Here is a 26,814-nt window from a genome sequence, read left to right on the forward strand (position 1 = left end):
GTCAGAAATTAGCTAAAATCAAAATCTCCCAGAAGCTGTGGCGATGCGTCCAAGTTTATTAAACCCAGGATACAAAATGGAAAAGCAGCAAATCTCACATTTATCAATTTTTTTTGTCTTGATTATTCAGTTAACATCTTGGTCAACATGCTAAAGAGCACAATCACATTCTTATTGAGGACCTTTACAGTGTTATATTGGTCGATTGCGACAATTAATTTCTTAATTGAATAAACTTTTTTTTTTTTTTTTTTAACATTTATTAAATGTCTATGGGTTTAACCAAAGATTATCTATACAAGTTATTGGTGCGCGCGCGCGTCTTGTTGTTGTTTTTGAGGCGTTCAAAACAGGAAAAATTATTTTCTACTTCCAACATCAAAATAACGTCCATGTCGGAAAATGTTAAATTATTTTTAAAATTCACTTTTCATCACAAAACTGTAGTTTGCTTACACACAGTTTGGTTACTTAGTATCGATATACTTTATACCTTAAGAGCGATCCGTAGATTGGGAACCTCCACTTCAAGCAGGTCAAAAAAGTAAAATGCCGATGTCACATTTATGCATTAGTATTACCAAACTAATAATGTTGTATGTGATAATATGGTCACATTGGACATTTTGTTGATACTAAAAAATAGACTTTTACCTGAGTAAGAAGTTGAATGCAGGACTTTTACTTGTAATGGTTTATTTTACATTAATATATTTGTAGTTTTAAACTGCTCCAATGCAAATGAAAAACATTGAGAACAGGATGAGTGGTGATCAGAAAATCTACTGACATCACACATATGTTTCATCCGATGTAACATGAACGCAGCATAACGGTCAAAACGAACTGCAGCGACATCTCGAGGTCGTTCAGGTGAACTTCCGCTACGTGTCCTTCGGCTACGTTTAATCCCCGCTGCCTGCGTCTCATCCCATCCTGCCGCAGGAACAGGACGCGGCAAGTCAGTTAGCGGTAAAAGTGGCGGCTGTCACGACCAGCATCTCGGCTTAGACATGGGGGAGATCATTCTGCCGCGGCGCATGTTCCTCTGGTGCATGGCGGCCATCTATCTGGCTGCTTTTGTTTCCTTGTATATGCAAATACCAGGTGAGACCCTCAACTCTGCTACCTGTGCGAGAGCTAGCCTCCCTAACTTCACTGCTGTGTGTTAGCTTGTTAGCTGGGAACTTAGCGCTCAGGCTATTCTGTCTTCCTCCCTTTTTCATGCTCTCAGTTGTGGTGAAGAGCCGCCTGGAAGTTTCTGTGGGCTGCAGTCAGAAAGACTTCTCTGCTCCTGGCAAAATACGCGAGCTAATAGCTGCTGAGAGAGACCCAACCTGTTTTAAAAGACGCTCACATGTCTTTTACCACAGCACCCACAAACCTTAAAAGTTCTGCTATTTGTCCAGAAGAAGCTCAGAAGACGTCGCCCACGCCCGCGTGTTAAAGGAAACTGTACATTTGGAATACACATTTATTTAGTTTCAGTACCAACATAATTTTCTAGTGTAAGGTTTTCCACTATGTATTCATAGTTCATTTTAGGCCGAGCCACAAATGTATATTAGCTGTCTGAGATTACCAATGAATATATTTTGAGATAAATGACAGTGAGATTTTTAGTGCATATGCAATAAAGCACAAACTCATAAAGTACAGTATATAAAACTATGAAGTATGCATACTTTGTTTTCCCATGTAGAGTTGAAAAGAATAGTCGATTAATTGATTAGGAAAGTAAGTCATCACGTCAACTTTTTAACAATTGATTGATTGATTCATAATTTCAGTGATTTTTCAAAAAAGAATAGTGGAACAATGCCAAATATTGTCTGTTTCTAGCCTCTCAAATGAGGTTATTTCCTGCTCTCCTTTGGCATCAATCGGTGTAAACTAAATATTTCTGGGTATTTGAATTTTTGTTTAAACAAAAGAAGCATTTGAGGACAAAAATTGAAATGTATCTACAGTAATTTTCTTTGTACAGGTCTGTTTAGCTGTAGGCATCGCTGGCTGGTCTGTGCAGGGCCAGCCAATAGTAGTGATTGATGCACTGGCAGATACTGGTAGTTGGAAAATAAAGGAGTGGTGAAACTGAGCACATACTTCCATACACTCCACAAGGGATGACTGAGTGAAAAGAACTAAAACAGAATTAAGGAATATCCTTTGGAAGAGCAGCGTTAATCTCTTTAGTAGATGTCCTGAAACTTGGAGACTCGCTGCTTTGCAGCATTGAAGCTGTTCTGGTATCTTGCGGTGGCCAAGCACATTACAATTAATCTTGATCTGTAGCATGGTTTACATGTTTGTGTTTATTCCCAGGTCTCTACGGTAATGACGGGCTGTTGCCTGCTCGGTGGCAGCTGCGATACAGCGGTAAGCCCCTGGTGGAACAGCTGCTGTCCTCACCCACCCTACTGTGGCTTGGACCTCGGCTCGGCCTGGACACGCAGACTGCCATGGAGCTGCTGTGTCTCATAGGGGCGGCACTGAGCCTTGCCGCCACGCTGATGGAAGCTCTCCGAGACAGCGTGGTGTTCTTCTGCCTCTGGGCCTTGTACCTGTCCATGTACCAGGTGAGTTTGTATCAGCTGTACTTTTTTTTATTTATTTTTTTTTACTCTCACAATATTTCCATGCTCTTAAACATATTTGTTTGTTTCAGGTGGGCCAAGTTTTTCTCTACTTCCAGTGGTGAGTGTTATGAACAAAAAGATGAAGCATAGATGTTTATAGTTGATTTGTTTTTTTCATTTGCACATTACTTCTATAAACAGCAGCTGGAAGAAGGAGCCCAAGATGGTTTTGGCATTTTGCCGGTATCTTTATGTCATGCTTGGTATAACATCATAGTGATGTTTGTCTTGACTACAGACATTAAAGTAAACTAGAATGACAACTCTGGTTTCCCTGTCCTCTTTGATGCCTGTTCCTCTTTGGACAGGGACAACCTGCTTCTAGAGACTGGGTTCCTCTGTATCCTTGTTGCTCCACTGACAATAATCAGAGGGTCACAAGCGGTCAGAGAACATGATCGCGTGACTTTCTGGCTGATCCGCTGGCTGCTCTTCAGGCTAATGTTTGCCTCTGGTGTGGTGAAGCTCACATCACGTTGTCCCACGTGGTGGGGTCTTACAGGTATGTTTGAGTGTCTGAGGTATACTGTAGTGTGCATGTTTTGGGGATGTGAATCTTTGGAAGAAATCCCATTACTACTGTTGAAACATGTAGTTTAACTCCTCCAACATCTCATTACTGATGTTAATTCTCGCCAGTTATCTGTTCTGTGCATTTTTTAAGTTTATTTTTCACTGTGTGTTGAACAGCTTTGACATATCACTATGAGACTCAGTGTATTCCCACCCCACTCGCCTGGGTTGCCCACCAGTTGCCAGTCTGGTGGCAGAAGCTAAGTGTGGTGGGAACGTTTGTCATAGAGATGGCTGCACCTCTACTGTTCTTCAGTCCACTACGTAGGCTTCGACTCGGGTCTTTTTACTTGCAGGTGGGTAGAAATTCAAGTGCTACATTTGATTTTTGTAATTTTTTATAATTTGTTTCTTTCTTTACTTTGCTGACTGACAATCAGCTTTAGGTTTATTTACATTTCTTAATACATAATTAACTTCTGGATTGTACAGTAGTTAATTGTTGCACTACTATATTTTCCCACGCACGTCTCTTAAGCCTGCAATTAACAGGATTGCTTGTAAAGTGTTGTGCTTCTAAAATTGCCACGTTGTTGTGTGCATATTGGCTGATCTGTTTTTTCTTTTTTTCACCCTTGTGTAGGTGCTTCTGCAGGTGCTCATCATTTTGTCTGGAAACTACAACTTCTTCAACCTGCTGACATTGGCGCTCTGTCTGTCTCTGCTGGACGATCAGCATGTACACTTCTGGCTACGCAAAACAGACAAGACCAACAACAATGGTATGATACACATGTGCATGCATATGTGTATGTGTATATATAAATATAATATAATAATACTATTTTAATAATAATACAATTATACAGGACTGGGAATAGCTGGACTGATTTTTACATATTTTACATTTTACATATGCAGGCCTCACAATTGTTTTTTTAAAATTGGAAAAATTTGTCTTGTTATTCCCAGTTTTTAAATCTTAGGATTACTTAAACATTAAAGTGTGCATGTTACACATGGTACACATTTGTCAATTCAAAGTTTAAATTTGCACCTGAACCATTCTAGCATGGTTTACTTACCAGAGTATCACCTGTTTTTCTTAGTTTTTTTTTCTCTGTCTGTCCTGATCAGACTCCAGGCTGTGGTCGTGGCTGTGTTACCTGCTGGAGTTGGCAGTCTGGTCTCTCATGATCTTTGGAACAATTATATGTTTTGACCTACAGCTGGATAAAACAAGGAACGGCATCTCCTCCAGGACAGGTGTGTGTGTGTGTGTATGTGAATAGAAGAGATTTGCATTGTGCAGTTTTTCGTTTACGTTTTTGTTCTTGCAGCATTCACATACCACCAGTTTAACCAGTTTCTGAAGACTGTCACAATCCCCTGTATCTGGATTGGGGTCCTCTCTCTCACCTGGGAGATGGTCGCAGCAATGTTCAGGTAAAACTCTCCTCTCCTCAGTGTGCAGCTGGGAGCTTGATTATGTGGTCTGTTGCATTTACTCTACTGCTTGATGTGGATTTACCTTGTTATTGAAAATGTGTTAGTGTACAGCAGAAGTAGAGATAATGTATTCCATGTGTTTTTGTAGGTGTGCATGTGTCTGTGGTTTCCTGAAGAGGTTTTGTGGAACCATTCAGTGGACGGTGTTTGCTGCTGCCACTGCTGCCATGTTCGCTGTCAGTCTGGTGGGTAGTAATGTGTAGTAATGCTTGAGCTTCATATCATGAAGCTGAAACTTCATATCACTATTCAGTTGAACGCTATAACCAGTCAGCAGTGTAATGTCCTAATTTGGCTGTTATCTCTTGGATTCTAGCATCTCTCTGTTGGTGCAGGTCAGAATATAACTGTTTTCTCTCATGTCATCACTTCCTGACACTGTTTTTCACTTCTAGGTGCCATTCACCTACATAGAGTATGACTCCAATACTAGATTATGGCCAGGAGTGCGTCGGGCCCATGAGCTAGTGAATCGTTACCAGCTGGTCAACTCATATGGCCTCTTCAGAAGGATGACAGGCGTCGGGGGGCGGCCAGAAGTTGTCATTGAGGGAAGCCACGATGGAGTCACATGGACGGTGAGAGAAACAAGTTATGATGGATGATGGTTCAAACACGCTGAAAATATGCCTGTTAATGACTCTTGTATAAGATGATTGTAGTTTCTAAAATCTGTAATTGTACGATAAAATTATGGAGGCAGTATTGAACAATTTCATACTGAATAATTGTGCAGACTCACTGTCTTTATATCGGCATGTTTTTTTTTTTTTTTTCTTCTAGGAGATTGAGTTTATGTATAAGCCAGGAAACCTTAGTGCACCTCCACCTGTGCTGACACCTCACCAGCCTAGGTTGGACTGGCAAATGTGGTTTGCTGCCCTTGGGGCTCATACACAGGCTCCATGGTTCACCAGCCTGATGTACAGACTGCTGCAGGGAAAGAGAGATGGTACGCACCCTCGCAAAGCTACAGTTAATTCATTGATTTATTTAACAAGCATATCTCTTTAAGCTTTGTTTCATGTTCTGCAGTTATAGAGTTGATCCAGACAGATGTATCTCAGTATCCGTTCCACCAGCAGCCTCCTGCCTACCTCCGAGCCCACCGCTACAGATACTGGTTCACTGAACCAAAGGCTGACGGGTCAGTGCTCTCTTTCTCCTTTTCCTTCCTTCATACATTGAGTGTGCGCTGAAAGCTGTCATGTCAACACACTGTGGAATATTACTGTGAAATTAGAACTAAAGTTTTGTTGCAATTTTAAAATGATTTTAAATACGCATGTTTTAGTTAACTTAATTTTTCCTGTGCAAACATGTCCTCAAAATGCTGGAAAATGACTGTTATGTATGTTCTCTATTATATGAATAGCACACAAGGTTTGATTGTACTGTACTTAGTTCATTGTTATACACTGCAACTTTCCTGCTTGTCATGATTTTGTCGTCTCGGCCTGTTCAAATTAGAAAAACTAAATTTTTTATCTCAGTTTCTTTTATAAGTCACAAGCCTTTCGCACACAAACCGCAGGATGTTAAGAGTTTGGCTGGTCTTTGTTGGCAGTTCTTACCCACAGCGCTGGTGGAGGAGGGTCTATGATGAGGAGTTCTACCCCACTGTGCACCTGGGCAACACTGTCCTGGAAGGCATGCTCAACCAGTATGGACTCAAGGTAAATGCCTCTTAAAATTAGTCTCTTTCCTCTGTATTATCCTTAACCATAAAACTTTCATTATAATCTGTGGAAAACATGGAGAGAAAATGTCCCTTTTCATGCTGTAATCTGTTACAATCCTGATACCATAATATCGATTTTAATTTGTCTGTAGGACAAATCGCCTCCACGTATATCCAACACCACTGTTGCCCGGGCAGTAAGGTGGGTGCGCTCTCAGGTCAGAGGTGTTCCTACCCACATACTAATCTGGACCCTCATTGCCTGCAGCGCCACCTTCTGTCTCCTCCAAGGATTGCGAAACAGAAACAAAGGGAATTTACTTACTCATTCGGCCGCTGTGACTGTGAACAATCACACGGAAAATCGTGAGAAGTCAGACGAACAGCAGGCAGTGGAAGAGGAGGAGGAAGGTGAAGACAGCGAAGATGAAGTGGAGGAGGGCGAGGGGGAAGAGAGGGACACTGTTAGTGACAACAACGAGGGTGAGGAACAAGATGAGGAAGAGGAAAGAGATGAGCTACTCCGAAAGAGAAAGCTTTAATAAAGATGCAGGTAATCCCGTAAGGACTGTTATCACCACCTGCCTTTATAAAACATTAAGAAAATGACCAAAGAAATTGTTCTTTGTATATTTCTATTTGAAAAAAAAGTTTATTTGCCTTATATCACCTACACTTTACCGCAGTACTTTGTTCATATATCAGCTGTCTACATCAGAAACCAATGGCCTAATCACTTTGGGTCATTGGTTTTAATTCAACACATATTGCCAGGTGTTTATATATTTTAAAACCTCATTGGGTCTGACTTTTATGCTGAACTCATAAGTGAAATATAATCATAAGATCAAATCATGTTGAATGACAGTAGAGAAAAATATAGAATTTAAAATGTAAGGTGGGTTCAGTCTTGTTCATGTTACTGTGCCACTCTGTGTGTGTGTGTGTGTGTGTGTGTGTGTGTGTGTGTGTGTGTCTCTCACTGTGGTCACTTGCCTCTATTGCTGTATGTAAAGAACTAAAACAACTCTGCACTTTCTTTTCCACAAATGTGTCTTTTGTTTCGAAAATGAAAACATTATAGTACTTTAAAAATGTTTTTATAAGATTAAAATCCAATAAAATAAAAATGCTTTCTGTAAATTTTTATTTGAAACTGTATAATAATGGTGAGTATATATATATATATATATATATATATATACACACACCTGTCTAATTTCAAGAACTTGTCAGTATACACAAGATAAAATATTCAGTTACTCAGGATATATTCTGAGTAGTTTGAAACTTGATAGAACTATATTCATTGATAACTAATGTGTGTACAGGAAGTCCAGCTATAGTATAAAGCAACAGTATGTCGAATCATTACAGAATTACACATTTCACCACTTCAGTATTCCAGGACAGTACTTGTCGATCAGAGACTGGTAGTAGGGCTTCAGCTTGTCGACATCGGGAAGATCAGTGGTCTTTGTGTACAGGTCAAATTTACTGTGGAGAGGATGGAAGATGCAGCTTCAGGTCAAAATGGTGAGAAGGATAATGTGAATATGAAAGAAGAAGATATTCACTTGAACTCTTGGACCCAGGGCCGCGTATGCAGGTCTTTGTCATTGCACAGGTGCATGTAGTCTCCATGGGAGTGCCAGGGGTAGAACGAATGGAAGCGAATCATGTACAACCCCTGTAGAGAGGCAGAAAAAGATCAAGGTGTAGAAACATCTACACATCAAAGTGTCTGAATACTTATGTCAATGTGATATTTCAGTTTTTCGTTTTTAATAAATTCACAAAATTTCTAAAATTCCTTTTTTTCTTTGTCGTTATGGGGTATTGAGTGTAGATTGATGAAGGAAAAAATTATTTTAAACAATTTTAGCTCAAGGCTGCGGTATAACAAAATATGAAAAAATTGAAGGGTTGTACTGTATCTGACCAGTCAAGACGTGAGGGATACTTATAACAGCTTTCACTCCTTCACATTTAACAATCATTATTTGTAATAACTTACTCACCTCCTCTGGGATCGAGCAGTTGTTGAACTTCATAACTCTGTAGAGATACTCTAAAGGCAACAGTGCAGGGGTTCAGGCACTTCAATGGCAGTACACAAATTATTTCAAAAGTAGTGATGGATGGATGGATGTGTGTGTGATGTGTTACAGATGGGATTATTTGTGTGTGTGAATATGATGACCTCTCCTACCATCATGGCCCCAGGACATGAGGACATTGTCGAGTCCACAGTTAGGTTCATAGATCCCATAATCTGTACTGAAGAGAGAGAGAAAAAAAATCATTCAGCTCCCTGCACATTAAAACAACATGGCTATTGTTTTCGATAATAGTAGTGCAGCAGAGCAGTTTTAATGACATTACATTCAAAGACAAAACGTAATTGTATTTTGTTCCATTCATTAAAACTGATGGATTATTGACTACACACATTAAATCCTGAAGTAAATTCGGTAGTAAAATGTTCAGGTCAAATTTGACATAAAGGAAGGTTAAAGAAGTGACTACTGTAAAAGATGGGGTGCATATTTAAATTAACCAGGATAACCAACAAAGAGAGCTTCACTCACAGACGTTGATAACCTAAAATGAGAATACCAACTTGTAGCTGGGGTTTTTGTCATCTGGATTATCCAGGAAGGTGTTGTCTCTGAACACGATTGAGTTTTGATGTTTACATCCCACAGGGAAGGTGTCGCCCACTACAGCCCACTGTAGAGTACAGAGACACAAACATTAATTGTATCTATCATATATATGATATAAAGTTAGACTGTAATAATGCTAACCCCTTATCAAAACATAGTTCAAATGTGCCTCGTATAAAGAAACAAAAAGATTGTAAAAAGAGTAATAAAAACAACTGAGATTATTGAGAAGACTCAAAAATGCTTAGAAGAAGACAATAAAAATAAATCTAAAAAAGGGTGACATTAAGGTCAGAAATTGAACTATTCCTCAGTGAGGTTGTTCATGATGGAGCTGCAATACCAGCTTTCCATGGGTTGAACCTGTCTCCTACCTGGGGTTCATCCCAAAGAGCCATAATCTTCCCAACATCATGAATCAGACCCACCAACTGGAACCAGTCTGAGGAAGGACAGTAAATACAGGTACAGTATTTACCAAACTTACAGTACAGCACATATACGTGTGTTTCTGTTTCCCTGTATGGTACCTTTGTCTGGGTGTGCTTGGCGGATGCCCTCAGCAGTCTGGAAGGCGTGGAAGGAGTTGGGGAAGTCCACATCAGGATCAGACTCGTCCACGAGCTGGTCCAGAGACATGATGGCGTCCATCATCCCCATCTGAGCGTGGTTGCAGCTGGTCCATTCAGAGTGCTGCAGGGAGGTAAGAGTCACATCATTACTGGGGAGGTGTTTGAATTGCTTAATGTTTACTCAAATGAGTCCCATCTACTGTATGTGTTTCTGAGAGTAACCATATGTGTCTAGTGAACAGAAACAGAAGACTTGTGACCACTCATATTCTACTTGTTCCACTATACTAAAAGGTCATTCTCTCTTTCAGTAGTGACAACATCTTCCAATATCCCACAAAGGCCTGCAAACAAATCCAGAGTAGGTCACCCCAGCTGGATCTCCTTCAGGTCACTTATATAAAACAGGAAAATGTCCCTGTGTAACCTTTCGGAGATTTGAAATCAGGTCAATTAAACAACGTTTGTTCCAAACAGAACTTTAGCTTTCACTTCAGAGGACCAGATGACATTTGTTTGCTCAGTCTGACAGGATCACTCGCTCACTTCAGATTCACTCACCTTATGCTTTACAAAGTCCAGGGTTTGGTTGGTGTGCATCAACTTATATGTGCTGAAGACACGGTCAATAAGGCTTCCAGTCTGAAAAACACATATATGATACACGCCAATACACTTACAGCAGCATTACACTTAACCTTGTCTTATAAAATAAAGATGAATCAAAATGCATTTTTGCATAGGATGACATGAACTGCTTTTTTGTGCCACATATGACAACAGCCAACCAGTGATACTGGACGTCTGCAATGTCTGCATTACTGTCAAAACTTACTATGACTCAGTAATGTTTTGAAAATAAAATGAAATTTTGGTATATTGCAAAACTGTGGATCAGAGAAGGTACATCAGTGCAGGCTGAAGAGGAGAAGCAAAGCCCCCCTCTTTGTAGCTTTGACACTTATTTAATGTAGCATTAAATGTAGCATTAAATAAGCATTAAAACTTATTTAATGTAGCATTAAATGTAGCATTAAATAAGCATTAAAACTTATTTAATGTAGCATTAAATAAGTGTCATGTGCTGAAGAGAGGCTTTGAATGCTTACCTCAAAGTTTCTGTATTCTTCCTTCTCTTTGTGTTCATTCTTCTCCAAATTTGGCCGATATGCCAGAGATGGGTCTGGACCCTGCATTTGAAATAACAGAGAGCAGAAAACACCTTCAGGCTTTACATAGATGCATAACATAAATGCTTATACAATTATGAAAAAATTATTTCAAAAAATGTATCCATACAATGCTGATGACCCTCATGGCTGACAGATGAAATCTTTGCAGCTGCTGTGTTGTCCTTTGGAGTTGACTGCACGCTTCCCTGCCCATATATATCCTGCCGGTTTAAACAATAATGTTTTTGACCTGGACTGTAGGCGTACGTACAGGGTACACCAATGTCCAGTCACACTTTAACCAAACCTCACCTAATGGGGTACACTGTGTTCAACCTTGGCTTTGAGTATGTGTGTGTGTGTTTGTGTGTTTGTTTGTGTGTGTGTGTGTGTGTGTGTGTGTGTGTGTGTGTGTGTGTGTGTGTGTGTGTGTGTGTGTGTGTGTGTGTGTGTGTGTGTGTGTGTGTGTGTGTGTGTGTGTGTGTGTGTGTGTCCATCCCAGGAAGAGTTTTTTTTTTAATAATCAACAGGTTTTCTGTTTGTACTGATGTAGAATGACTCAGTAGTTCTTTGTTTCATACTTTAATTGATCATTTTAACCATATCATATATTTTATTATTAATGTTATTGAAAAAAACACTTTTACACAGATTAACTGGTCTATTTCTTCAAAACCTGTGTACTTGTCATATACATTTCGTTAAGTACACCTGTTATCTATATTTTGACCTATATGTACTGTATATCTACACAAACGAAAAGTAAATGAGAGAAACATTGCATTCAGCAAGTGTTCAGACCATTTCAATTTTTTTCACATTTTGTTATTTTGTATGTTGCAGCCTTATGCTGAAATAGATTTGAAAAAAGGTTCCCTCATCAATCTACACTCAATGCCCCATAATGAAAAAGTGAAAACATAATTTTAGAAATTAGTTTAGAAACTGAAATATCACATTGACATAAGTAGTCTTCAGACTGTCCCAAAGTCTTCTGGGTATGAAGTGACAAGCTTTGCACACCTGGATTTGAAGACTTTCTGCCATTCTTCTCTGTAGATCCTCTCAGGCTCTGTCAGGTTGGACGAGGATTACTGGTGGACAGCCAGTTTCAGGTCTCTCCAGGGATGTTTGATTGAAATCAAGTCAAGGCTCTGGCTGGGTCACTCAAGGTCATTCACAACGTTGGCCCGAAGCCACTCCTGCGTTGTCTTGGCTGTGTGCATAGGGTCATTGTCCTGTTAGAAGGTGAAGCTTTGGCCCAGTCTGAGGTCCTGAGCTCTGGACCAGATTTTAATTAAGGATCTCTCTGTACTGTGCTCCATTCAGTTTTCCCTAAAACCTAACTGGTCTCCCAGTCCCTGCTGCTGAAAAACACCCCCACAGCATGATGCTGCCACCACCAAGCTTCAGTGCTGGGATGGTGTTGGGCAGGTGTTGGGCAGGTGATGAACGCTGCCTGGTTTCCTCCAGACATAATGCTTAGAATTGAGGCCAAATAGTTCAGTCTTGGTTTCATCAGATCAGAGAATCTTGTTTCTTACAATCTGAGACTCTTTAGCTGCTTTTTTTTTGCAAACTGTCACTGAGGAGAGGCTTCGTCTGGCCACTCTCTCTCTGCAATAAAGCCCAGATCAGTGGAGAGCTACAGTGATGGGTTTCTTCTGGATGTTTTTCCCATCTCCACACAGGATCTCTGGAGCTCAGCCAGAGTGACCATTGGGTTTTTGGTCACCTATCCTACCAATGCCCTTCTTCCCCAGTTGCTAAGTTTGGTTGGGTGGCCAGCTCTATATAGAGTCCTGGTTGCTCCAAACGTCTTCCATTTAAGAAATATGGAGGCCACTGTGTTCTTGGGAACCTTTAATGCAGAAGAAATGTTCCTCAGATCTGCAGGCAGTTCCTTCCTCCTCATGGCTTGGTTTTTGCTCTGATATGCATTGTCAGCTGTGAGACCTGATATAGATACATGTGTGCCTTCCAAATCAGGTCCCATCAGTTGCATTAACCAAAATCAAGGTGAAGAAACATCTCAAAGATAATGAAGAGAAATAGGAGACAAGTGTCATAAGGTCTGAATACTTATGTTAATGTGATATTTCAGTTTTTCCTTTTTTATAAATTTGCAAATAAAAAAAAGAAAAGAGATCCACTTTGTCATTATGGGGTATTGTGTGTAGATTGATGAGGGAAAATCATTTTTATTCATGGATACACATATCTGGGTATCGACCACATTGTATAAAACAAACAACAGGAATTGACTGATGATTTCTCAGTATCAAATTTCCTGGTTTACTGTCAGTTGGATCAAAGACACACACACACACACACACATACACACACACATACACACACACACACACACACACACACACACAAGCGGTTTGCTGAGCAGTCCTGACAGTCCTCCCAATTTGTTGTTGATTCCTGCCAGTCGTCCATAGCCACCAGACGCTCTGTTTGGCATCAGTCCCAGCAGGCCACCAGGTGTCCCTCTCACACACTTTGGACCGAATGTATGAATGAGAAGAAAGTCTTCATAATATCTGCTTCAGCGCACAGTAAACAATGTACATTGGACTTTTAATGTGATGTTATATTTCGTGGATTGGTGCAGGATTTGAGAGAATTTTACTTTCGGCTTTCAACCATACCCTTGCCCTTTGAGAGGTCATTGCCTGGATACACACACAGCAACAAACGCCTGAACGGGCTGAGTGTTTTGCGTCATATTTTCTTGTTTTTCTGTCCCTGTGAAAAGTGTTGTATAACACAAGAAAATAAAAAATGAACAGAAAGAGCTATTTACAAAGCTGAAAAATCACTACGTCTGTGTTCACACACACCAGACAAATGAAGAAAAGCTCCCGAACTTTCAAAAGTTTTATGTTTGTTCAGGCCAGGGTTGTGTCTGTGGATGGTGGAGGCTTGGTCCAACCTGAAATCTGATTGGCCACCTTAAAAGCTGCCCCAAAATCCTAGGTTATTGTCTGATTGCAGAGAAGTTAGTAGCACAACAAGCTACCATGTTTTTAAGTTAAAGGAGAAAGCTTTACATCAAAGTCTCTTTACAGGTCTAGGGTATACAACTGCATATGTGAAAAAAAGTTATACAAACCTTGTTGAGGCTTTAGACAAGCTGTGTGAAATCTGATAAATTGCCTCAGTTGATCTTTCTTAAGTCTTTGGGTGCTGGTTTTGGTCTGAAGTCTACAAGTTTGAAAATGAAAAGATCTTGAGGTGTGGAGTTAGAAAGAAGGGAGCCCACTCCTCATCTCTGCTTGAGGCTAGTGGCTCCAGGCCACATTAGCTGCTACTAGTATAACATACCATGTCCGGGAAAAATGTCAGTAGTTGAGTTGCATTGTGGGTAATGTAGGCACCAGGTGTTAGCAAGGAAGAAGAATGTGTGGAATAAAAAAGACATCATCCCTGGTTCTGCTATATTGATTTCATGAACCTGACTTTGAGGCCAGCTGCCATTCATTGCAATAAATTGAAATCCAAAAATGCCTTGCGCAGTTTTGACTCACTGCTTATTTCTGTCAGTCAGTGGATAAAATGTCTCACATTTACCAAGTGTGACACCCTGAAACTATTGTTTGACATGTCTTTTTGATTTATCAATCAATCAGTGTGTCATGTTAATTGAATTTTAATTCTAATATTACAAGGTTAAAATATTTCTCACTAAATGGTTAAAGGAAAATGTGTTGTATACTGTTAGCTGAAGTTAAAGGTCTTTTGTACTGAACTGTGAGCATTGTCATTTTTGAAAAGAAGAATGGTGTTTAGGGCTGTTCATATGGGAGACACACACAGACAAAAGAGAGAGAGAGAGAGTCACTTACAGATATGTAATGTCATAGTGAACTTGACCTGTGGCATTGGTTTGGACTTTTCACTTCCTGTACTTTACTCTCAAGGGCCTCCTAATGTCTGTGTGTGTGTGTGTGTGTGTGTGTGTGTGTGTGTGTGTGTGTGTGTACATTAGCCCAGATTAACAATCATTATCACTAACATGGTGTGAGACAAATTTTCCAGTCATAAACTATGTAGCATTGATTTAAAAAAAGGTCACACTTGCACCTCGGACTGCTTTTAGATAAAACATAAAATACATGGGAAAGTTTGACTGGAGTTTTATTACAACGCTGCTGTTGTAAAAACAAAGTATTAGATGAAAGCATCACAGAGGGTTTACAGAAGGACACTTGTACCTTGAAGGGGCTCTCACATGAACATGAAGATTTAGTAAAGTGGAGTATTTACAGCAAAATGGTTTCATTAATTTAAAAGTAAATAACACATTTTAAAATTCAAGTCATAATGAATATAAAGGAGGATAAAGTGCTTTCATGCATTCATATCAACATTTGACCTGTAAGAGCACCTACTGAAACTGGAGTTATGCTGAGCTTACACACATAGAAAAGCAGAAGACTATAAAGCTTTAAATATCACTTTGATAGTCAACATTCACTGTGATGCTTAATTTGGACAGGATAAAGGCAAAGGACTATAAGGCTTTACAAATGATTAACTCAATTAAGGCTCAAAAACACAATTTATACTGGCAAAATTAAACATAACGCAACACCAATTTACACTTCACAGGTAAAAAGCACCCTATAGCATAGCTGTCCTCTCTCTGGTTTACTTGCTAAGACACTGGAGACAAGCTGTCCGTTAAGAAGTGCACAGACAGATCATGGATTAGGGTTAGCGGTTATTTTGGCTGATTGTGCACACTGTGGGGTTTGGGTGAAGGGTTAATTGGGTTTGATTGGAGGTTATTTTTGGTTTATGTTTGCACCAAAGTAAAGCTACTTGTTCGCAGAGGGAGATGAAGGTGCTTTTGAGAGGCAGGCTGGATTAGCTCGGAGCTCAGGTAAGTTCAGATCAGCAGGATCACCACTGATGACGATAGCAGACATTAGTCGGGTAGGCCAGTTTGACTGAGAACTCTCTTGTTCACAGTTTTCCTTCCACATAATATACTCTCTAAATGGTTATTATTGTATAAATGCCAAAACACCAAGGACTCTAGTGTCACTGAAGTAAACTGGTGGTGGCCAGCACTGAATGCCATAATGTTCAATGATGAAGAAATTCTGGTTTATCATAACTTATTTTTGTAGTGTTGACCATCATACATATAGGTTATGATTGTACCCATCTAAATAATTGCTGAGATCTGGGAACAGTCTGACTTCAAAGCCTTATTTCCGGCTCTAATCGTGTCAATGATGCAACAAAGAACCTGGGTTACTAACTTGCCAACATGTGTCAATAAAGGCGTCTGTGCTGGATTTGAGGTGTGGTTTTAGCCATAACTGTGAGGACTGCGAGGATTAATGGGGGAGGAGTCCTCCCTCCCGCTCTGTCCAATCAGCTGGTAGAGACGGTGGCTGAGGTTCTGAACCTGACAAGTGCCCAGGACACACCCCACCCTCATCAAGTGGCTGTGGCCCCTCCCACCGCCAATGATGGCATGACGACGACCCCGTGACCCACGCTGCCAGGCCGGTGCTTCCTGCAGCATTCTGTCGCTTTGGTCAAGCAACGGGTCAGACAACCTTGGCGGGGGCTCTTTGTGCAGCAGGGCCCTCCAGATGATATTTCTGTCTCCCTGGGTGATGTGGTTGTCAGTGGCAACAGTGAGATCAGACACAATAGGCATGATGGTGGTGTGAGAAGACTTTGGGTATTTGTATGTTCTGGGTAAACTCAACCTGTGAAGGAGGAGAGAGAAACAGTTTAGATGCAATGCAAGAACAGTACAACAAACACACACACACACACACACACACACACACACACACACACACACACACACACACATACACACACACATACAGCGCGTTCGCATATGATGCTGGGCAGTCATGCGCATGTCACCTGCTTAGGTTTCTGAGAGAAACTGGATCGCTACAACAAGATGAAATGCCTCACAGGGAGTCAGGCTTATACTGCAGGAATGTCCACTGGACTCAATCTGTGGCCTCTCCTTTTTTTTTTCAAGGGACCAAAAAGAGAAAGAGTGGATTGAAAGAGAAAGTGAGAAGGACAGATAGAAGGAGAGATAGACAGAGGGTGGTGAGCAGGTGGGTGTCTAATTCTGTAGCTGACTTATCCAGCTGCACTGTCTCTGTGTCTGATAGTGTGTCTGTTGTTCATTATGGTGTACCAGCTTGCCTTACCCTTACGATTGCACTGTCTATGAGTGATCTGTCAGTCTATGCCTATTTGGGGATAAGCAGACTCAGAATACCTGGGACCATATGATGTGAGTCCAGCAAAATGAGCTCACTTTGTGGGTCTGTGATACTTTACAAAGTGGCAAACAACATCATATACTTTTTGGTTGTACAAACATAAGTGCACTGAGACTGTCCTGTAAAAAACGACAGCATGGGTCAAGGTTAGCAGCTTATTTCGATGCATACATACGTTTATTGTTAGGTAACCTCTACTGGCTGTAGTAATTGTGAGTGGAGCACAGGAGGGAAGTCAGGTGACATAGTATATAGAGCAACAAAGTCTGCATTAGGAACATGAGGTTGGGGTGGATGGATGGGTCGACAAAACACAGGACATTTACGCAGGAGACTGTTCGTTTCACGTGTGAACATTCTTTCCATCCATGACTGTTTCACAACCATAAACACGTTTATTATAGTAGCCATGACAACAAATGTCCTCTAATCTTTAGGAAGTACTTATTTTAACCCAAACCACAATCGTTTCCTAACCCTTATCAAACCGTGACCGTTCCACCACGTTGGGCGGAAACACTATTTCATATTAATGATAATGTTGCTCCATAACTGTTGGATGTGTCAATAGCAACTCTTTGTGGACAAGGCTGCAACTTCAGCTTAAAAGGTGATATGTCAATGTTATTTTGTTACACCAAAACTAGCACATTTGGTTAGTTGATGATTTTCATATGTTGCAGTTGAGGGATTGGATTGTCAATTTGGATTTTGTGTTAAAATGTAAGCACATGCAAGCAATAACAATCAGTCAGTCTAAATATTCAGTCTAATCCCAACTGTCTTTTAAGTGTTCAGAAACATTTGCAGTAGCTTTTAAAGTAAAGAGGAACTTCTAACTTAAGGTGCTATCTCAGACAATGTTGATGTTCAGCTGAGATCCCCCAATATTTTGCAAACAACTTGAATCTATGCCACCAGTTTTTATTTCTACTCTTGATAAATTTACAATACACAGCTATGGTAAACACATCCCAGACCTATGTATGTATTGAATGCACTGAAATAAAACTGACATTGATCCTCTCATCTGAAAAAGTGTTTTCTTGAAAAATTGAGACAACTGAGTACTGCTTACTCATCTTCATGTGGACCTGCAAAATGCAGTTAAAGAGTGACAAGCTGTTTCTTGTACATGTCTCTTAGTCAATAATTGAAATTTTAGACACTTTAAACAGTCTAAAATGCCCATTAGTGACCCCTAGAGGTTGTTGTTGCACCTACCCGGACCAAAGTGGCTTAAACTGACTGTGTCAACAACCAACTGACATAAGCATGCCATCCATCCCATCACCAACATAACTAAAAAATAATATTTCCCATTAATCACTAACAGTGTCTGAGCTGACGAATCTTACAACAGGGGAGGGAGAAACAGAAGGGGAGAGCGACAACCACGGAGCACAATGTGGTTGGTGGTAAGAGGCTCCACTTCCACTCCTCTTGAGTTTGTTTTAAGTACTTTCTTTAAGTATCTCCCCGCTGTCTAGCCTCTCTTTTTTCTCACGGTGTCAAAATACCTTTTTTCGTTTTCATTCATCCCTTGTCTCTCTCTCTCTCTCTCTCTTTCTCTCTCTCGCTCTACATTCGAGAGTTCAACTGCTGGACAGAGTCAGTCGGAAATTACACAATACTTGGTATAGATAATGTAAAGTAGCAGGGGACAAAGGGCACTTAGCGCACTACATGTTACGCTCAGTGTAGCATGTTAAATGATAATCTGTTTTTTTTTTTTACAATGCTCACAGAATCAAGTGAATCTATCTGAAAAAAGCCCTTCACTTAGCACAAGTATATTCATCTCCTGACATAACTGCCAACAGCGTCTACATGATGTCCTGCAAAACAGAAAATCACTTTGTGTGTATGTGTGTGTGTGTGTATGTGTTTGTGTGTTTGTGTGTGTGCGCACACACCTCCCATATCCCTCTGTTGGCTATTCATGAGAAACAAAAAATAAAGGGATGGAGCGGGATAATGTTTGTGTTTGTTTGGTGTGAGAAGTGGGCCAGAACACCATATGATCTTTATCCTGTAACTGATCCTGACTGGTATTCTGATCACTCTTCTGGCTGGACACCTTGGGCTCTTACTGCCAACATACACACACACACGCACACACGCATGCGCGCACACACACACACACACACACACACACACACACACACACACACTCATTCACTCACCCCACTCCATGACCAACTCACTATTGTGAGTTATACCAGTGACTGAAAGCTTTTGAGATCGCCCAACTCTATTAGCTTTGTATTGTTTAAATGGATGCTGAATTCTAGCAGCAATGGACCAAAGTCCCACACACACAAACACAAATGCACACACACTGGCAAAATGTTGGTTGGCATGGCATTACTGAACACAAACGTGCAAGTGACATGTGACTGCCTGGCCACAAACAAGATTTACCAACACAAAAAGATGCTCACTCATATGTGCAAACACTTGCTTACAATGTACGCTCCATGTGTGCATGCTCACACCTACAGTAGGTGCACTCATCCACTGTCTTTATCTCTCTCCTACACACACACACACACACACACACACACACACACACACACACACACACACACACACACACACACACACACACACAGTTGTCTCTGAAGGGAAAGGCAGTTGGCACTGAGGTGCCTCCCAGTGCAAGGATATGTAAGCCACATGAGCTGCTCGCCAGTCTTTATCTAACACAACCAAAACAGGTAGACTATACCTGCACCAAGATACAGATATATAAACTAATTAAAGTGTATGTCTATCTGTCTGTGTCAAAACATTTCAATGGAATTATACAAAATATATTTCGATATTATTTACTCAAAATAAAAGAGAGAAAAGCTGTTAATAAACTGTAATCAGACTGAGATTCTCATGTGCATTAATATTTTTTAATAATTTTGGGGCCATTTTCCATAAATTGATTTTTGTGCCCCATTCAGGAGCATCTGACACAAGCACCAGTAAGCAATTATCACCTTTCAAGTTGATATTGAGATGATGATTCTTAGTGAACACTTTACCTTATTCACATACAGCAGATACAGAGATACATTAGCATTCATTTGTTTTTGGACACCTGATGAATGTAAGTTGACGTTCACTCTCCTTTTTTGTTCTATTTTGCTCTCCACCTACTTCTGAAAGAAATATTTTAGCTGCTAAACGCTCTTCTACGTTCACCAACTCATTGCTAACTTTGTCTGTGTGCCATGTGGTGGTGGGCAGGTGTAGTGGGTTTATCAAAGTGTTTCTGATGAAATCAGCTGCCTTCTGCTTGAACTGACAGTGAGACTGAGAGTGGTGATATAGAACTAAACAGGTATTGTGTTGTAAAACCAAAACAATGAACTGAAAGACACCAAAGCACCTTTCATACACAAAGTTCATTCTTGACCTTGAAAATTGCAGTTGAGAAAATTTAGCTGTTGTGGAGTTTTTCATCACATCACATAAATCTTGACATCTGACATACGGTTTTTGTGCAAAGAGGCATAAAAATTTGAACATCCACAAATCCATGAACAAGCTGAATCTGCTGAGAAAGATGGTGTGGTACAAATTCAAGAGCAGCTAGTAAATAGACCTAGTGGTTTGATTGTTTTATCAGCTACATTAATATTCACTGTCACTGCCATGAAGATCTTAGGTATTCATTGTTTTTTTTGACGATACTGATAAACTGATGCCTTATTTGTTACTCTCCACCAGAGCAAACTTCTCTTTTTCAATGACGTTCATACACTGATGTTTACAGGTGTTACTTCACATGCAGGATCCTCCTTGTCTGAAATGCCCGAACATGAAAACAGTTTGTAAGCAACACTGCATGATTGATCGCAGAATTAGTTGAGGTGAACACCATTTTGTGCTCTCCAGTATGACCTCTCTCTCTCTCTCTCTCTCTCTCTCTCTGTGTGCATGTGTGCATGTGTGTGTGTGTGTGTGTGTGTGTGTGTGTGTGTGTGTGTGTGTGTGTGTGTGTGTACCATTGCATGGTAGTCCAGGTTGTGAACCTGTGGAGAGCCTGAGAGCAAAAGGAGCTTCTTCAACATTCCTCCCAAGTTAGAGCACAGCATGAGGTTCTTCACAGAGGAACTCAAAACACACATGCACACACACACGCACGCACGCGCACACACAAACACACACACACACACACACACACACACACACACACACACACCTTCCTGTCGTAACTCCTCAAAACTCCTTTGCGCAAAGAAAAAAAACTTTTTGTCCCTGTCAGATCCCCACTGTTTCACTACTAGCCATTGTTACTGGGTCTATTCATTGTATTTTGCCCCCTTTTTCTCTGTCTTCTCCAAGTTACTACAGGATCCTTTAATTTTTCTTTCTTTCTTCTTGTATTTCTTTCCAGGCATTTTATTAAGTGCCAGTGGCAGTATTATGTTACATCCATCAGTGTTGAATCACACTGAGATCCTCTCCTTTCCTACTTTAGCCAGTGCCACAGCCAATAAATCCTTTATAAAGCCCCTTTTTCGTATTCAAAATTAAATACCATAAGGGAGTCCTATAAAAGAAACCCATAATGCAGAAATAACAATTTGAGAAAATAATAGGCCTACTGTATAACATGTATGCAGAGATAAATACATATTACATTGAATATTTTTTAATTGCTATAGTAAAGAAGGTCTTGATGCTTCTTTACCTTCCACTATTCAAATATCCAACTTTACTTAATACTCTCTTTGGCACTTAAACCGTGAGCTAACTGTATTCATAGTAATAAGGGATTACAGTGTACTAATAGAGAAATCCCTATTATGTAAGACTCACACCTCCTCCCTACTCTTTCTCACACACATAAAACACAAAATAATGCAGTAAAAAGTCTTGTTTCACCAGAGCAGAGAGGCTAAAGGAAAATACACTGATAAAGTATGGGTCTGCATGTGACATTTAAAAAGTGGTCTGCTGTGCCTGCAGCGCTCAGTCACAAGATGTAGGCAGGTCTGCGTCCCACATTATCACAAGCTACTGTCAAAGCTGCTGTCTGTGGAGTGTGTGTGTGTGTGTGTATGTGTGTGTGTGTGTGTGTGTGTGTGCGTGTGTGTGTGTTGTTGTAGAGTACCATACTTAGTCTGTGGCTTGTTTGCTGCTTGGCCCCTCGGTATGCGCATGACATGTATCCTTGTCCCAAATCCCACTAAATCAGCCTCACCTCTGTCTCACCTCCTGCTGCTGAGAGGAATTACCTCACTCTGCTGCTGGACCCTTTTCTCACATTAATGACTGCCAGACGGCAAGATGCAAACCTTTAATGTTTAACCTTTGATTAATCGATCAATTATTTAGTGTAAATGTAGAATGAAATGCCCATCAGAGGTTCCCAGAGTCCAAGGTGACATTTCAAATATCTTGTTTAGTTTGACCATAACCAAAAACTACTATTTTAGCACCAAAATTTACATCATCACAGAAATATTGTGAAATAAAGGCTTTGTGTTTTGGTGTTGGTTATGGTTTTCCTTCTTTTATAATAGAAAGGACACCCTGAATCACATTTTGCCAAAGGAAGCCACATAATAACTTGTATTAAACTTTAATTCTAAAACAATATTACAGTTTTATTCCAAAAGTCAGATGTCTCAGTTTCCAGCTTCAGCTGAAGCAGTATACATACGCTTCAGATTGTAAATGCTCAGTGAGGCAGTGCTACCTGTGTCTGTGAGAGAGGCTCTGCAGAGTCAAAGCCCGGGACTGGATTTCCAGAGGCAGGAGGCCGAGCAGCAGGCACAGCCACGCCGGCAGGCGCGCACACATTGCGGCTCAGTGGAAACGGAGTGTCCGGGTGGATCTCAGAAGACCAAAATATGATTTTGAAAGTAGAATAGAAGCGATACGAAAAATGCGTAAAAATCCACTAGCAACTGTTTCAGAGTTGTCAATTTCCACGTTCTTTCTAACAAGTAAATTGTCCGGTATAGATGAGTGACACTGACAGCATCCTCCTCACACTGGCCTTCTCGCTTTTAACAACGAAATCCGCGATAAATAAGACGTGAAAACTCAGAAACTCATTGGGGCTCACATCGGGAGGAACTGGAGCTTTCTCATTTATATAGCACGATTGAGGGAGGAGGAAGAGGAGGAGGAGGAGGGAGGGAGGCTTATTGTCTGTCCTACTCAACGACCTAATGAACCGCACAACCTAATTAACTCTGATAATCTCCAGTGTTCTCATAGAGGTGAATAGGTTATGTGTGTCAAATGTATTGTTTTGGGAGTGTTTTTTATACATATACATATGTATGTATGTGCCTATGTGTGGTCAGAGGTGCCCTTATAGATTTTATTATTGCATTTAGTTTCTTTTTACACAGTCATCTTGACCCACTTAAACGAAATGTTGAATCATTAACACAGGAAGGTCATATTAAAAGACAAAAATGTGTTGGAATAAAATCATTTTACATGTAAATATAGTTAGTTAATTATGTACATTGTTAAACAGTATTTTTTACACCAGCTCTATAATAATATTTTACATGATTATGATTAAAGATTGGTAGGTACACTAATTTATGTAGTGTATTCTGGGTTCCTGCAACTCTATATATAGTTTGTTGAATTGACAAAATGAGAAGTCAGACGTTTAGATGGGTTTGCCATTACTACAGTAGCAATAGTGCAATTGCAGTATAGAGGTTCAAAATGAAAGCCTGAGAGTGTCATTAAGACCTAGAAGTGTGAGAGTGATTGTGTACGATTGATTAGAAAGTGATAAATACAATTATCCATCAATAATTAGCTCAGAAAACTTTATTGATAACAGATGAAAGAAGGGCCTTCCCATAAATCTCCTGGTTCTGGCATTAAAGACTATTTCCCAACAGAACTCACATGTTGAGTTGTACTTTCATTAAAAGCCTTGTCAGACCAGACGTATGCTCACATGCCCTTTTAAAAAATTCTGACTCTGGCGCAGAACACATTCTGTGACATTTGTAAAGTTAACTGCAAAAACTGACATTTATCTTTACAACTGAGTGTGAGAGTCAATCAAAACCAAAAACATAAGGGATCACTAGGGGGCACTTTGGACACTCATGTGGATTCATACACAACTGAGTTTTCTTGTACAGTGCAGTATTTTATGGCATTTAACCATCTTGCTCTGTTTAATCAGGTAGATTAAGAGAGACCCCGACAGCAGTAATAGATGTGGTAGGGTGTGTTACAGCTGCTTGCATTTTTTGAGAATCGGATTATATGTCATCAACTGGTGCTCAACCTGAGGGTCCAGTTCCCCCAAGAAGTTACTATCTGAGGAGTTATGACATGATTAATGAGTAAAGGAAAAAGAAATTTCACTTTTTGGGGATTTTTCTCTTCCATTTGCTTTTTGTGTTGAAATACTTTCACCCATTTGGCCTCTAAATAGTCAAAATGAACACTCTAAGAAGATAAAAATAAATATTTGCTGATTTACAGCTCATAGACACCTATATCAAAGGGTTGTGAGTTGACTAGCTTTGTTTATGAAGGTCACAAGCAAGAGCGTAGGTTTGGCCTCAACATTGGTAGGGACGCAATTACCTCGCCACCCCTCCAAAACAAATGGAGGGGTGGCATCAACAGTTTATTAACATAAAATATCTGAATTTACATTCAGGAATGCCCATATGCAAATGTAATGTATGTACGTGTGTTGAATCTCCATATATGATATATGTGTACGTATGAAGTAAAATCATATTTGTATTTAAAGGATAGCCTGTATATGTAAAAATGACATATGAAACCTTTTAGAAATTGCAAGAATATCATATTTTGACATATATGTCTACCGAATAGAAACAAGTATTTTAGTATGTCTATTTGTAATATAAACATATGTTATGAATATATATCAATCTCAAAGCCTGTCAGTTTCTATCTATATTATATATGTAAATATAAAAGATAGACATGTATGTCTAAATTCAATAAGAAATTATTTAGAAAATCCTATACAAACACATAGAATTAGAATAGAAAACACATAAAAATGTCATAGTGTAGTAAGGCATAAAATGTCATAAAAACATCAGTGTATTATAAGGCATAAAAATGTGAAAAAAGTCATAGAATAGTAAGACATAAATTGTCAAAAAATGTCATACTATAGTAAGGCTTGAAAACGTCAAAAATGTCACAATATAGTAAAGCTTAAAAACGTCAAAAAATGTCATAGTGCGGTAAGGCATAAAACTTTAAAGAATGTCTTGGTATAAGGAGGGATAACAATATTAAAAGAAATTATAATATAATAAGGCAAAAAATGTCAAAGAAATGTCATAGAATAGTCAAGCATAAAAAGGTAAAAAAATGTCATAATATAGTCAGGCATAAAAATGTGAAAAAATGTCATAGTATAGTAAGGCATAAAAATGTCATAAAAACATCATAGTATAGTAAGGCCTAAAAAGGTCAAAAATGTCATAGTATAGTAAGTTATAAAATGTAGTAAAACATCAATGTATTGTAAGGCAGAAATATATGAAAAATGTAATAGAATAGTAAGGTATAAAATGTAGTAAAAACATCAATGTATTGTAAGGCAAAAAATGTTAAAAAAAATGTCATAGAATAGTAAGTCTTAAAAATGTGAACAAACGTCATAGTATAGTAAGACATAAAAAGGTCAAAAAATGTCATAGTATAGGAAGGTATAAAAAGTTCAAAAAACGTCAAATGTTATAGTAAGGCATAAAAATGTCATAAATACGTCATAGTATAGTAAGACTTAAAAAGGTCAAAAAAAGTCATAGTATAGTAAGCCATAAAAAGGTCAAAAAATGTCATAGTTTAGTGAGGCATAAAATGTCATAAAAATGTTATAGTATAGTAAGACTTAAAATTGTCAAAAAATGTCATAGTATAGTAATGCATAAAAATGTTATAGTATAGTAAGACTTAAAATTGTCAAAAAATGTCATAGTATAGTAATGCATAAAATTGTCAAAAAATGTCATAGCATAGTAAGGCATAAAATGTCATAAAAATGTTATAGTATAGTAAGACTTAAAATTGTCAAAAAATGTCATAGTATAGTAATGCATAAAAATGTGAAAAAATGTCATAGCATAGTAAGGCATAAAAATGTCAAAAAATGTCATAGTATAATAAGGCATAAAAATGTGAAAAAAACGTCATAGTATAGGAAGGTATAAAAAGGTCAAAAAATGTCATAGTATAGTAAGGCATAAAAATGTGAAAAAAACGTCATAGTATAGTAAGGCATAAAAAGGTCAAAAAATGTAATAGTATAGTAAGGCATAAAAAGGCAAAAAAATATCATAGTATAGTAAGGCATAAAAATGTCATAAATACGTCATAGTATAGTAAGACTTAAGAAGGTCAAAAAACGTCATAGTATAGTATGGCATAAAACGTCGAAAAAACATCATAGTTTATTATGGCATAAAAAGTCATAAAAACAAAATAGTATGCTAAGGCATAGAACAACAGAGTATAGTAAGTCATAAAAATTAAAAAAAAGCCTCATAGTATAGGAAGGCATGAAATTGACAAAAAACGTCATAGTATAGTATGGCATAAAACATCAAAAAAACATCATAGTTTATTATGGCATAAAAAGTCATAAAAACAACATAGTATGCTAAGGCATAGAACAACAGAGTATAGTAAGTCATAAAAATGCCAAAAAATTATATAGTATAGTAACCCATAAAAATGTCATAAATACGTCATAGTATAGTAAGACTTAAAAAGGTAAAAAAAACGTCAT

At 39.0% G+C, this 26,814-nt stretch overlaps 3 protein-coding genes across 3 annotated transcripts; 1 reads left to right on the top strand and 2 right to left on the bottom strand.

Moving 5' to 3' along the window:
• The first annotated feature begins 810 nt into the window (after nt 1–810).
• lmf2 (lipase maturation factor 2) lies at nt 811–7,481 on the top strand. Its single transcript, XM_022754429.1, has 14 exons — nt 811–1,107; nt 2,326–2,579; nt 2,669–2,697; nt 2,948–3,141; nt 3,330–3,508; nt 3,796–3,934; nt 4,290–4,418; nt 4,493–4,598; nt 4,750–4,846; nt 5,057–5,239; nt 5,445–5,613; nt 5,697–5,808; nt 6,229–6,337; nt 6,495–7,481. Exons 1-14 carry the CDS (start codon nt 1,014–1,016, stop codon nt 6,882–6,884), a joined length of 2,184 nt encoding a protein of 727 aa, XP_022610150.1. The 5' UTR covers nt 811–1,013; the 3' UTR covers nt 6,885–7,481.
• A 40-nt stretch (nt 7,482–7,521) lies between these two features.
• Nucleotides 7,522–10,976, bottom strand: miox (myo-inositol oxygenase). Its single transcript, XM_022754436.1, has 10 exons — nt 10,883–10,976; nt 10,693–10,773; nt 10,145–10,225; nt 9,542–9,704; nt 9,386–9,453; nt 8,966–9,075; nt 8,555–8,622; nt 8,364–8,413; nt 7,920–8,032; nt 7,522–7,839 (listed from the first exon to the last, which is right to left on the bottom strand). The coding sequence occupies exons 1-10, from the start codon at nt 10,967–10,969 to the stop codon at nt 7,731–7,733; spliced, it is 930 nt and encodes a 309-aa protein (XP_022610157.1). The 5' UTR covers nt 10,970–10,976; the 3' UTR covers nt 7,522–7,730.
• A 3,909-nt stretch (nt 10,977–14,885) lies between these two features.
• Nucleotides 14,886–23,088, bottom strand: LOC111228514 (ADM2-like). The gene is made up of 2 exons (XM_022754439.1): nt 22,741–23,088; nt 14,886–16,493 (listed from the first exon to the last, which is right to left on the bottom strand). The coding sequence occupies exons 1-2, from the start codon at nt 22,842–22,844 to the stop codon at nt 16,085–16,087; spliced, it is 513 nt and encodes a 170-aa protein (XP_022610160.1). The 5' UTR covers nt 22,845–23,088; the 3' UTR covers nt 14,886–16,084.
• Between the last annotated feature and the right edge of the window lie 3,726 nt (nt 23,089–26,814).

This window comes from Seriola dumerili, unplaced genomic scaffold (assembly GCF_002260705.1).
Source record: "Seriola dumerili isolate Sdu_G_001 unplaced genomic scaffold, Sdu_1.0 BDQW01000219.1, whole genome shotgun sequence".
In the NCBI taxonomy this organism is placed as follows: domain Eukaryota; kingdom Metazoa; phylum Chordata; class Actinopteri; order Carangiformes; family Carangidae; genus Seriola; species Seriola dumerili.